The sequence below is a fragment of the Macaca mulatta genome, chromosome 13 (genome assembly GCF_049350105.2).
Source record: "Macaca mulatta isolate MMU2019108-1 chromosome 13, T2T-MMU8v2.0, whole genome shotgun sequence".
In the NCBI taxonomy this organism is placed as follows: domain Eukaryota; kingdom Metazoa; phylum Chordata; class Mammalia; order Primates; family Cercopithecidae; genus Macaca; species Macaca mulatta.
In genome coordinates, this window is record NC_133418.1 from 115,284,720 (window position 1) to 115,298,214 (window position 13,495).

Consider the following 13,495-nt stretch of genomic DNA (forward strand, 5'->3'; position numbering starts at 1 on the left):
ATTCTTCCAGCAGCAATATATGAGTTTACCTATTTCTTGTTATCTTTGCCAATACTAGGTTTATAAGCCTTTAACTTTCACCCCTCTAAAGGGGATGGTATTTTATAGTTGTTTTGATTTTCATTTTGTGTGACATTGAGCATCTTTTTATATATTTGTAAGTAATTTATATTTCTGTAAACTGCCTTTTTATATCTTTTGACTATTTTTCTATTGAATTTGTCTTTCTAACTACTGAATTGTAGCAGTGCTTAGTATATTAAGGAGATTGGTCCATTGTCATATGGTTATTTTAGGCAAATTTTTAATGCAAATTATTTTAATTTTTGCTAGCTATTGTAATTATCCTTAGGTTATTTTTTAATGACTTCTTTCTGTTAGATTTTATGTCAGAATATTACAGTATTGGTTATTAGCTTTCAACTTACACCAAATTTGAGCAGATTGGTAATAGCTACAGTTAATCAGGTGCTTATTTTCTGTAATTTACTGGCACTTTACATAAGTTATCTCTAAAAGTGATTCCTTTTTTGAAGGAACAACAACAACAACAAAAAACAAAATTAAGGCTTAGAGAGCTTAGTAACTTGCTCAAAACTACTCAGCTAGTAAATGACAGATACAAGATTTGAACAAAGGTTGGACCCCAAAACTTGTGTTATTTCTGCTATACTGGTGGGGAGTTTGGTGAAGAAGTGGATATAATAGCAAGAGATGAGTAGGAGCAAAGGAAGAGTGAGGAAACTATAAAATGAAAATAATTCGAAGTTTAGCTTTTTGGGTTTCTTTTAAAGTTGAATTTGAGGTGGCCTGTAGAATCCCTATTCTAGAGGCAAAACTTCATAGCCTTACATATTTCTCTTTCAAATTTGATAGATGACATTGATTCCTTAAGAAAATATTAAATCGTAGCCACTTGTTATCTTTTCTCTGTGTAAGAAAGCAGGGAAGTATGTAATTTGTTTTACAAAGTTTCCATACGAAATATTTAATGGGAAATTTGTCTAATACTCTATGGAATTTTATACCAGGTGTTTTAAAATAGGTTATTTCCTTTAATCCCCAAAACCATTCAGTTATTAGGTGATATTAGTTCCATTTGTAGATAAATACTTAGGATTCAAAGATTAAGGCCAAGGTCAGACAGTGAGTAAATGAAGGCAGGACTTAAGCCAAGTTTGTCAGACTCCAAGCCTTTCTTTTCTATCATATTGCGTTATTAAAGTTTAAAACAACAACAAAAACAAACAAAGATAGCTGAAATAATCAGTTTGTTTCAGGGCTGAGTTAACTCTGAAACCACTCAGTACTTGATGGTAAATGAGAAGATTCTGTTTTTCGATAGCAGTGGAAGGCAAAGTAATTTAAACCAAGATCATTGCATTAAATTTGGATGTAACTATTAGAGGTTCAGAAAAGTTGGAAATACTGAGAGGTTGTATGAAGAGTTGAAGTAACTTAAGAAAAAAAGAAACTTGTTTAAAATTTGCCTTACAGGTTTCATTTCCTTTTTGTTATAAATCAATACATTATTGATTTTAGATAAATTATTGATTTAGAAAATTATTGATTTAGATAAATCAAGAAATTATTGATTACAGGCTGGGCGAGATGGCTCATTCCTGTAATCCCAGCACTTTGGGAGTCCAAGGTGGGTGGATCACGAGGTCAGGACCATCCTGGCTAACATGGTGAAATACAAATAATATAGCTAAAAATACAAATAATTAGCTGGGCGTGGCAGCACGCGCCTGTAGTCGCAGCTACTTGGAAGGCTGAGGCAGGAGAATGGCGTGAACCTGAGAGGTAGAGCTTGCAGTGAGCCGAGATTGCGCCACTGCACTCCAGCCTGGGTGACAGAGCAAGACTCCGTCTCAAAAAACAAAAAACAAAAAAAAAAAAACACAAGAAATTATCTTATTTTTAAATAATGAAAAAGCTGCAGATACTGTTTTGAGACTTTTTTTGATGTTGCCTGAATTTTTTTGGAAAAAGTTAAATGTTTCTCCTAAAAGTGAAACATCTCAGATTATTTGAGGAGGTCTAGAACTGATAAAGAAATGAAAGTGATATACCTGACTAAATGGATCATTAAAAATGATTAGGAAAATAATGTTAATTCAAACTGGTTAGCTGGTCTTTAGTTACTGTAAATTCTTAAGTTGAAAGTCAGAAAGAGAAAATGTTAAAGAAATTTGTAAGAAAATGACTTCACATAATTTTGAGAGGATAAAGCAAAAGAAATTTTGACATATTCTGTTGGAAGTTTTGTAACTCAAAAGCTAATAATGGAAAATCAAAAAACATGAATTTTATCATTGCTTGGTCTTTATCTTTAGAGCAGATTCTTAATGTAGCAAATGAAAAATGCAATTCCATTGATTAAAAGAACATTAAGTAAGATTGCAACTCTTAGCTTTAAAACAAAATAATAAGACATTTATAATAAGTATGCTTTTGAAAGTTCTCAACATAACTGGAGGGAAAAATCATAACTGAGAATGTGTGGGAAGATATGTTTTAGGATAGCAGAAGAAAATGTTCCAAGGATTTATGAAATAATGTTCTATTGTTGTCTTTTCCCTTTGACCATTAAAAAACCACAAGCAAACTAAAATTACCTTGTTATGCTCAAAAAGTTAAAAATATTTGTTGCCATGGAGATAGTCCCAGTCTAGATTTCTTTCCGGTAGTTTAAAGACTTTTGCAATCCCATGGGGAAGTAATATATTTTCAGTACCACAGCTGACAAAATTTGTTTCTGTGGGTGAGATGAATAATATACCTTTTTTTGTCTTTGGTGTTCATGGACACACTGAAAGGCTATAAATAATAATTGAGAAACTCTTGCTCACCACTCCTAGTTCATGTAAGGACCTAAAGTCATAGAAAACAAAAAGAATGGTAAGCCAATTAAAGAACTGGACTGAAACTCATAGAAAGCAAAAAGAATAGTAAGCCCACGAAAGAACTGGAATGTATACCTCCCCTCCCCTCCCCTCCCTTCCCCTCCCTTCCCCTCTTTCCTGTCTCCTGGTGCTGATGGAGTTTATATTCTAACTTCTGTCTTGGATACCTCATATTTATTTTCCTAACGGTAATTGTGGATTACTGTTTTGCGGGATATGTGGTTTTGAGGAGGAAAAAAGTATGAGTACTTTTTTTGTTTTTTGCGACAGAGTCTTGCAGTGGCAGGATCTCCGCTCACTGCAAGCTCCACCTCCTGGGTTCACGCCATTCTCCTGCCTCAGCCTCCCAAGTAGCTGGGATTACAGGCAACCGCCACCACGCCCGGCTAATTTGTTGTGTTTTTAGTAGAGATGGGGTTTCACCATGTTAGCCAGGATGGTCTCAATCTCCTGACCTCGTGATCCGCCCAGCTCGGCCTCCCGAAGGACTGGGATTACAGGCCTGAGCCACTGCGCGAGGCCGCATGAGTACTTTTAAATATAGAAAGCAGCATTTATTAATTTTACACAGCAATAAGAATTTTCTCATAGTCCACCCAGCTTGATAGTTAGAGACAGCATAATACAGGGTTTTGAAATAAACCAGGCTTATTTTCCAGTTTCACCATTTACTAGCTGTGTAACTTTGAGTAGGTTGATTAGCTTCCAAGCCTCAATTTGTACTTGTGTGAAGTGGAGGTAATAGATGCATAGTACCTAACACCAAGTAGGTGTTCAATAAATAGTGTATAATTGGATTAGTTTTTAATAATACTTTTTTTAGATAATCAGGATTCCAACTTAACTATTCAGTCGTGTGTATTTCTTTATTCTTCAGTGTTTTCTAGGAGACATGAATGTGTAAGTTCTTTGAATATGTTTTCCCTAGTGTGAGTTTATTTTGGTCTGCTGTTTTTATAGCTAAATAAATTAGTCTGTTTGTCTTTATAGGAGATATATTGCTCTAAGTACGTAATAAGACTTTAGTTGTAACTTGCATAGTATCTTATTAATGTCAACGCTTCTGGCTTTTTAAGAAAGTTTAATTATATGAAAATGAGACTTATAATTTGTGTGCTTAGAGTAAAATATGAATGCATTTTTCTTTAGGCATTTTAAATTATACCTGACATCAAGTACTGAACGTTTTTCACAAAATTTCAAGGTCGTGGTGGTGGATGGTAAAAATGAAAGCGAGTACACTGTGAAATGGCAGGACTTCTTCACTGGACACGTGGTTGGTTAGTATGGAGCTTGTTGGTTTGCCCCTGTGTCTGGTGTGTTAGGTCTCCAAATCTAACTTGATTGCATATTCTTTTCTGGTGCAGGGTAGTGGGGACGGGGTATCGTAGAAGTGCTATTCTTTGACTGTTTTCTTTGAGGTATTTAAGTTTAGAAGTGGAAATATTCTAATAGGAAGAAATGAGTATTATCTAAACGTCATACTAACTGACTGGTTTAATGATTAAAATTAAATTCCTCTTAAGTGATAGGAATTTAACCTTTCTTTTCATCAGTGACTGTAAGCTTTCTTTATATTTTAAACAGGGAAGCTTGGAGATAAAATACTTTGTGATCCTATTATGTATTTGAGAAAAATCTATCAAACAAGCAATTGTGGTTTACTTTTTGACCTTTTTCTGCAATGAAAAAACAAATGGCATTGAAATCCACAAATAGTACAGGTCCTAGGCCTGTACCTTCCAAATCATGCTTTCTATCTCTCCTAGTTCTTCCTTTACCTAAAAGTAGATAAAATTATTCCAGAAGAAAATCTTAGTAGTTTTGTTTTTTTTGGGAAAGGGATAGGTTTCAAGTGACTAAACTTAAGGCTACCCCTTAGGAGGTGAGATTATCTAGCTTCTTTCTCGGGCCTTTGTTTCTTGTTTTGCAGAGCTGTCACAGTACTAGGCAAATTCCACCCTGAAGGATTTAATTTTTATTGAGAGTAATGCGTAGTTTCTTATTTGATGTAAGTATCTTTAAATAATAAATTTTTTTTTTCTCTCTTAAGGTGAACCTGACTCTAGGGTTCTAGCCCACATAAGAGATGATGATGTTATAATCAGAATCAACACAGATGGGGCTGAATATAACATAGAGGTAAATTTATATGTGAATTTTTTTTCAGTAGCTTATAGCTCTGATTTTCAAAAAGCTGCTTAGTTCTGCAATAAAATAAGTAATTATACTTATTTCTTTTCTCTTTTTATTTGAAGTCTTTTACCAGGAAAGTAGATTTTTAAAAAAGGATAATCTCTAAGAAGGTGTCTTATGATATACCCTGTATTTCTAAGTACCATAATTGGGATGGATAATAGGAAGAGAAAACTTTCCCTCCTGACTCATTTTTTAATTCTTTCTCAAATAATCAGTAAGTGTAAACATCCTCAGAAATGAAAGTGAAGTATTATTTTTCAATTTCTCTGTTTTTCTGCTGGACACATTGGAAATGCTAGATCAAGCAAAGGTGATAGTTCATAGTCTGAGAAGTTAAAGAGGAAGCTAGGAAAATCAGGCTGTGGTCGCTCTTCCACTGAAAGAGTAGCAGTAGAAATCAAGACCACGGTGGCTGCATTGGTTAAGACACATATCTGTCTGTCAGATACTAGTCTACAAAACAACGTTTACTACATAATTGTGAATTGAAGTTGATTCTGTGTTTCTTGAAAAATGAGAAAACTCTGGGTGGTGGTGGTGATGTCACTAAAATGGATCACCTGTGGGAAAACTGAGTAAGATAGGTCAAAATGAAATGTTCAGGTGTATTTGAGTGCTCAGTAGGGGTAAAACAGTCTGCTGGAGGTATAAATACTATATATTTTAATTATATCCAAATTACGCAACTGTTAGTCTTTTGACTATCCATTATTGTGAAAAAGAAACCTATGGACTTGCAGTATGTTATAGTTTGTTAATGTTTGAACTATTTAATGTCAATGTTTTGAGGAGTCTAGCCTACCAGAACGAGTCAGAAGTTTAGTGGAAAGTAAAGGAACTAATATTATAAATACATTCATTCTAGAATAGGCAAAGCATCACTGGAATGTCTTAAATTTGTTTGTTCTTTCAAATCAATTTATTTTTTAAGAATACCTTTATTTTAAAATATATGCTCATTGCAAAATTTGGAAACTAGATTATCTGTACTTGGACAGATAACTACTATTGACATTTTGACAGACATCCTTCCAAATTTTTTTTCTGTGTGTATATACACAAATAAGTATACCCACTATTTTTTCCTGCATCAGTAGGACTATACAATATGTACAGTTTGTCTTTACATATTTTTCGTTTAACGATATGATTATGAACCTTTTCATGTTAATACAGATCTAAATTAGGTTGGTTTTTTTTGTTTGTTTGTTTGTTTGCGACGGAGTTTCCCTCTTGTTGGCTGGAGTGCAGTGGTGCGATCTCAGCTCAGCGCAACCTCCACCTCCCGGGTTCAAGCGATTGTCCTGCCTCAGCCTCCCGAGTAGCTGGTATTATGGGCATGCTCCACCATACCTGGCTTATTTTGTATTTTTAGTAGAGGTGGGGTTTCTCCGTGTTGGTCAGGCTGGTCTTGAACTACCGACCTCAGGTGATTTGCCTGTCTTGGCCTCACAAAGTGCTGGGATTGCAGGTGTGATCCACCACTCCCGGCCTAAATTAGGGTTCTTTTTTTTTTTTTTTTTTTTTTGCCTGTCACTAGGCTGGAGTGCAGTGGCACGATCTTGGGTCACTGCAACCTCTGCTCCCTGGTTCAAGCAATTCTCCTGCCTCAGCCTCCCTATTAGCTGGGATTACAGACACACACCACCACGCACAGCTAAGTTTTGTATTTTTGGTAGAGATGGGGTTTCACCATGTTGGCCAGGATGGTGTCGATCTCCTGACCTTGTGATCGCCTGCCTCAGCCTCCAAAAGTGCTGGGATTACAGTTGTGAGCCACTGTACCCGGCCAATTAGGGTTTTTAATAAAGGCTGCCTGTTGCTCCATTGATACACTGTAACATTTATTTAACCAATCCCACTTCATGCTCAACTGTTTTGGGTATTTTTGTTTTGTTTTTTTGAGATGGAGTCTTGCTCTGTCACCCAGGCTGGAGTGCAATGGTGTGATCTTGGCACACTACAACCCCTGCCTCCCTGGTTCAGGCGATTCTCCTGCCTCAGCCTCCCAAGTAGCTGGGACTGCAGGCGTGTGCCACCATGTCCGGCTAATTTTTTTGTTTTTTGTTTTTGAGATGGAGTATAACTCTGTCACTTCGACTGGAATGCACTGGCATGGTCTCCACTCACTGCAACCTCTGTCTCCCGGGTTCAAGTGATTCTCCCGCCTTAGTCCCTCGAGTATCTGAGACTACAGGCACGTGCTACCAAACCTGGCTAATTTTTGTATTTTTAGCAGAGACAGGGTTTCACCATGTTGGCCAGGATGGTCTCGATCTCCTGACCTTATGATCTGCCAGCCTCAGCCTCCAAAAGTGCTGGGATTACAGGCGTGGGCCACCGTGCCTGGCCTCAACTGTTTTGTTTCTAATTTTTGAAATAAAAGGTATTGTAGTGAATAGCCTTGGGCACACCTTTTGGTGCATGTATTTAGTTGGAATAGTCTGGATGATAGGGAGTGGTCTGGGAAGTTAAATGAAGAAACTGTAGGAAGCTCTGTCTAGGCTGTGCCAGGGCTTCAGATAAACTCCCATAGCTGAGTAGCTTAACACAAGCAAGGTTTTTTCTTACTCTCCTGTGGCTTGATGTGGGTTAGGTGGTTCTCCTCTACTTTGTGGCTTTGACTTTTGGACACATGTCCTCTGTAGTTCTCACAGAAGGGAAACAGAGCTAGAAAATTAAACAGGATATTAAGGGCCAGGCTTGGAAATGACCTTCCATTCAATACATTCTAGAACACTTTATCTCTGACCAGCTATAAAGGAGAATAGGAAGATCGTCGTAATTTGAGCTCAGAAAGAAAGCAGTGTGGTAAACGCACAGCATTGTTTTTGCTGCAGTGCATATGCTTGCTTATTTCCGTAGAATAATTTATTCCTTTTTTTTTTTTTTTTTGAGGCTGAATCTCGCTCTGTTGCCAGGCTGGAGTACAGTGGCGCGATTTCGGCTCACTGCAGTCTTTGCCTCCTGGGTTCAAGCCATTCTCCTGCCTCAGCCTCCCAAGTAGCTGGGATTACAGGCGCGTGCCACCATACCCAGCTAATTTTTGTATTTTTGGTAGAGACGGGTTTCACACTGTTGGCCAGAATGGTCTCGATCTCCCGACCTCATGATCTGCCAGCCTCGGCCTCTGAAAATGCTGGGATTAAAGGCGTGAGCCACTGTGCCTGGCCAGCTTATTCTTAAGCTAAAATGTGTGTCTTTAGGATCCAAGTTAAATTTGCTCAGATTACAATTTTTTTTTTTTTTTTTTGAGATGGCATATCACCCTGTCACCCAGACTGGAGTGCAATGGCACCATCTCAGCTCTCTGCATCCTCCACATCCCAGGTTAAAGCGATTCTCCTGCCTCAGTCCCTTGAGTAGCTGGGATTACAGGCGTGTGCCACCATGCCCGGTTAATTTTTGTATTTTTAGTAGAGATGGGGTTTCACTGTGTTGGCTAGGCTGGTCTTGAACTCCTGACCTCGTGATCCACCCATCTCGGCCTCCCAAAGTGCTGGGATTACAGGCATGAGCCACCACGCCCTGCCAGATTACTCATTTTTTTCAAATACTTCCTTTTGGAAAAATAGGAATTCTGTTTCCACCCATATCTTTGTTTCACTAAGAATGAAAATGAGTATAACTAATATTTCATTATAAGATATTTACTTAGCCAGGCACAGTGGTTCACACCTGTCAAAAGCACTTTGGGAGGCTGAGGCGGGTGGACTGCTTGAGTCCAGGGATTTGAGACCAGCCTAGGCAATATAGGGAGACCTTGTCTCTACTCCCCCACAAAAGAAAAAAAGAAATTAGCTGGGCGTAGTGGTACATGCCTGTGGTCTCAGCTACTCAGAATGCTGAGGCGGTAGGATCAGTTGAATTCTGGAGGCAGAGACTGCAGTGAACTGAGATTGTACTGCTGCACTCCAGCCTGGGTGACAGAGCGAGACCCTATCTCACACATACACACACACAAAGATGTTTACTTACAAGTATACTCATCAGATACCTTGAAGGATTTTTGCATGAAATTAATTTTTATTGAAAAATGATTTGTTATTTACAGTGGTGATTTTCATACTCTTTATAATTCTTTTTGATACTTTTATAGTTCATAAGTGTGGTGATTGGCTGTTCACACACATGTATGAGATGTGCCACCCTAGAACCTTGTTACAGTGTTAGCACGTTACAAGTCTGACGTGAAAAAAAATAATTCTTTTTTTTTTTTTTTTTTTTTTTGAGACGGAGTCTCGCTCTGTTGCCCAGGCTGCAGTGCAGTGGCCGGATCTCAGCTCACTGCAAGCTCCGCCTCCTGGGTTTACGCCATTCTCCTGCCTCAGCCTCCCGAGTAGCTGGGACTACAGGCGCCTGCCACCTCGCCCGGCTAGTTTTTTTGTATTTTTTAGTAGAGACGGGGTTTCACCAGGTTAGCCAGGATGTTCTTGATCTCCTGACCTCGTGATCCGCCCGTCTCAGCCTCCCAAAGTGCTGGGATTACAGGCTTGAGCCACCGCGCCCGGCCGAAAAAAAATAATTCTTTACACTTACCTTGATGTAAAAACATTGTTCATCTGCACTAAGATCTTAGGAATATAAGTGAGCAGGAAAAAATATATATCTTATTTTTAACACATCATCATTAAATATTTTAATTATGACAGAGTCTTACTCGGTCATTCAGGCTGAAGTGCAGTGGTGCCATCATAGCTCACTGCAGCCTTGACCTCCTGGGCTCAGACAATCCCTCTCTTCTGCCTCCTGTGTAGCTGGGACTACAGGTGCATGCCACCATACCCAACTAATTTGTTAAATTTTTGTAGAAGTGCATCACATTTTTGATGCGGTCTCACTGTGTTGGCCAGGCTGGTCTCAAATGCCTGGCTGTAAGCAATCCTTCCGCTTGACCTCCCAAAGTGCTGGGATGACAGGTGTGAGTCACTGTGCACAGCCATTAAATATTTTAAACTGTCACTGACTTTACCATAGCTTACTATTTATATAAATAATCCTGGGTTAAACTTGCATGGTGAGATAATATTTCCCCCAACTTTTATTTATTTATTTGAGATGGAGTCTTGCTCTATCGCCCAGGCTGGAGTGCAGTGGCGCAATCTCGGCTCACTGCAATCTCCGCCTCCCAGGTTCAAGCATTTCTCCTGCCTCAGCCTCCCAAGTAGCTGGGATTACAGGCACACGCCACTGTGCCCAGCTAGTTTTTGTATTTTTGGTAGAGACAGGGTTTTGCCATGTTGGCCAGTCTGGTCTTGAAATCCTAGTCTCAGGTGATCCACCCGCCTTGGCCTCCCAAGGTGCTGGGCTTACAGGCGTGACCCGCTGCGTCTGGCCTAATTTTTGTATTTTTAGTAGAGACGGGGTTTCACCATGCTGGCCAGGCTGGTCTTGAACGTCTGACCTGTGATCTGCCCACCTCGGCCTCCCAAAGTCCTGGGATGACAGGCATGAGCCACCGTGCTTGGCCTCCCCCAACTTTTAGTTTTGAAAATGTTCAGCTTGTGCGGTGGCTCATGCCTGTCATCCCAGCACTTTGGGAAGCTGAGGTGGGTGGATCACCTCAGGCCAGGGGTTCGAGACCAGCCTGGCCAACATGGTGAAACCTCTTCTCTACCAAAAATACAAAAATTAGCCAGGCTTGGTGGCTTGCACCTGTAATCCCAACTGCTCGGGAGGCCTAGGCGGGAGAATCGCTTGAACCTGGGAGACAGAGGTTGCAGTGAGCTGAGATCGCTCCACTGTACTCCAGTGTGGGTGACAGAGTGAAACTCTGTCTCAAAAAAAAAAAAAAAGAAAAAAGAAAATGTTCAAATCTACAGAAAGATTAAAAAGTACCCTGTAGCTACAGAAAGATTAAAAACAAAACAAAACAAAAAACAAAAACCATGTAGCCCTTAAACAATTTCTAACACAATTTCTTTTTTTTTTTTTTTGAGGCGGAGTCTCACTCTGTCGCCCAGGCTGGAGCGCAGTGGCCAGATCTCAGCTCACTGCAAGCTCCGCCTCCCGGGTTTACGCCATTCTCCTGCCTCAGCCTCCCGAGTAGCTGGGACTACAGGCGCCCGTCACCTCGCCTGGCTAGTTTTTTGTATTTTTTTAGTAGAGACGGGGTTTCACGATGTTAGCCAGGATGGTCTCGATCTCTTGACCTCGTGATCTGCCCATCTCGGCCTCCCAAAGTGCTGGGATTACAGGCTTGAGCCACCGCACCCGGCCCACAATTTCTAACATAATGTCATGCTAGCTTTCTCTCTTTTTTTCCTGAATCATATGCAAATCGTTTGCAAACATCATGACACTTCACCCCTGACTACTTCTGTATGCATCCCTAGGCACTCTTTTCTATAGCTGTAATAAAAGTAACATACCTGAGAAAATGAAAAGAATTCTACAGTATTATCTAATAATCATGCCATAGTCAAAGTCTCTAGTCATCCTCAAAATCTCCTTCATAGATTTTTTTTTTTGGTTTTCCAATCCAGGATCCAATCAAGTTTTCTGCCTTTTAGTCAATTACTCATCAAATGATTTTTTCCAGCAACTTACTAGTAATAGTGGTAATAGGCTTAGCTTTTATTAATAACGACCACTTTTCTTTTGAAATCTTATTATAAAACTAGATTTATTACCTACATAATCTTCATAATCTTCAAGTTAGGTATTATCACTGCTTTACCTAACGAGGGAGGTTATGCTCAGGGTACTTGTCCAAGGCACATAGTGAGGTACCGTTGAGGTTTGAACTCAGATATATCTGATCCCAAAGCCAGCTGTCTTTTTCTGTGCTTGACTGGCTATACTAGGAAACAATCAATGTGAACTTAGAAATGTTTGACACAAAATAAAAAAAATTTTCACTTCTATTCATAGGCTAAATGAACTTTACTAAATATGGAAGATTCCTGTAGCCCAGAAGTTGGGTTAGTTAACTTTTGAGGCCTCTGCTAGCCCTGAAATTCTGTAACCATTGTTTCTTACATCCACCTCATACATAGATTACCAAAGATGTGTATGCATATAATGTTTAACAGTTTTATTGAGATATAATTCACATACTATAGTATTCACCCCTTTAATATATATAGTTTTGTAGTTGTGTGTGTGTATATGTGTGTGTGTGTGTGTGTGTATTTTTGAGACAGAGTCTCACTCTGTCACCCAGGCTGGAGTGCAGTGGCACGATCACTGCAACCTCTGCCTCCTGGGTTCAAGTGATTGTCCTGCTCAGCCTCTTGAGTAGCTGGGATTACAGGCGCCCACCACCATGCCTGGCTAATTTTTGTATTTCAGTAGAGATGGGGTTTCACCATGTTGGTCAGGCTGGTCTTGAACTCCTGGCCTCAAGTTATCCGCCCACCATGGCCTCCCAAAGTGCTGAGATTACAGGCGTGAGCCATCACGCCAGGCAGTTTTCATATATTGATGGAGTTGTGCAAACACCACCACATTCAATTGTAGAACATTTTCATGAACTGAAAAAGAAACGTTGTATCCTTTAGCCATCCTTCCCGCTTCCTCCCTAACTCCCCCAGCTCTAGGCAACCAGGAATCTACTGTCTGTTTAGATTTGTCTATTTGGGTCATCTCATATAAATGGAATTATATGTGGTCTTTTGTGTGTGGCTTCTTTTTAAGTTTTTAATTTTTTTGAGATGGAGTCTTGCTCTGTCGCCCAGGCTGGAGTGCAGTGGCATGATCTCGGCTCACTGCAACCTCCGCCTCCTGGGTTCAACTGATTCTCTCACCTCAGCCTCCCGAGTAGCTGGGATTACAGGCGCCTGCCACCATACCTGACTAATTTTTGCATTTTTTACTAGAGTCAGGGTTTCACTGTGTTGGCCAGGCTGGTCTCAAACTCCTGACCTCAAGTGATCCGCCTGCCTTGGCCTCCCAAAGTGCTGGGATTACAGATGTGAACCACTCCGCCCAGCCCGTGTGTGGCTTCTTTCGCTTAGAATAATGTTTCCAGGGTTCATCTACGTTGTAGCATCTATCTGTATCTTATTTATTTTTATTGCTGAATAATATTCCATTGTATGGATAAACTGCATTTTGTTTATTCATTGATTAGTTGTTGATGGACATTTGGGTTGTTTCCACTTTTTAGCTATTATTTACATTACTCCTTGTGTTTTCATTTCTCTTGGTTATATACTAGGAGCAGAATTGCTGGGTCATATGGTTATTCTACTTTTAACCTTTGAGGACCTGCCAGACTATTTTCTAAAGTGGTTTTACCATTTTACATTCTCATCAGCATATATGAGGGTTCTGGATTTCTCTACATCCTCACCAGTATTTGTCTTTGATCATAGTCATCCTAGTGGGTATACAGGGGTGTTTCATTGTGGGTTCTTTTTTCCCACTGGGGTTTTGATTTGCAT

The 13,495-nt window shown here is 39.7% G+C and overlaps 1 protein-coding gene and 1 non-coding gene across 2 annotated transcripts in view; both read left to right on the top strand.

Moving 5' to 3' along the window:
• ADAM17 (ADAM metallopeptidase domain 17) overlaps positions 1 to 13,495 on the top strand; it is a 67,238-nt gene that overhangs the window by 15,879 nt on the left and 37,864 nt on the right. Inside the window, exons 3-4 of the mRNA XM_028831980.2 lie at positions 4,059 to 4,189; positions 4,963 to 5,051. Of these exons, the coding sequence (XP_028687813.1) occupies positions 4,059 to 4,189; positions 4,963 to 5,051 (220 nt within the window). The remainder of the gene's footprint in view (positions 1 to 4,058; positions 4,190 to 4,962; positions 5,052 to 13,495) is intronic.
• LOC114672040 (small nucleolar RNA U13) lies at positions 9,196 to 9,299 on the top strand. The gene has a single exon (XR_003722239.1). It is a non-coding gene; the product is annotated as a small nucleolar RNA U13 (small nucleolar RNA).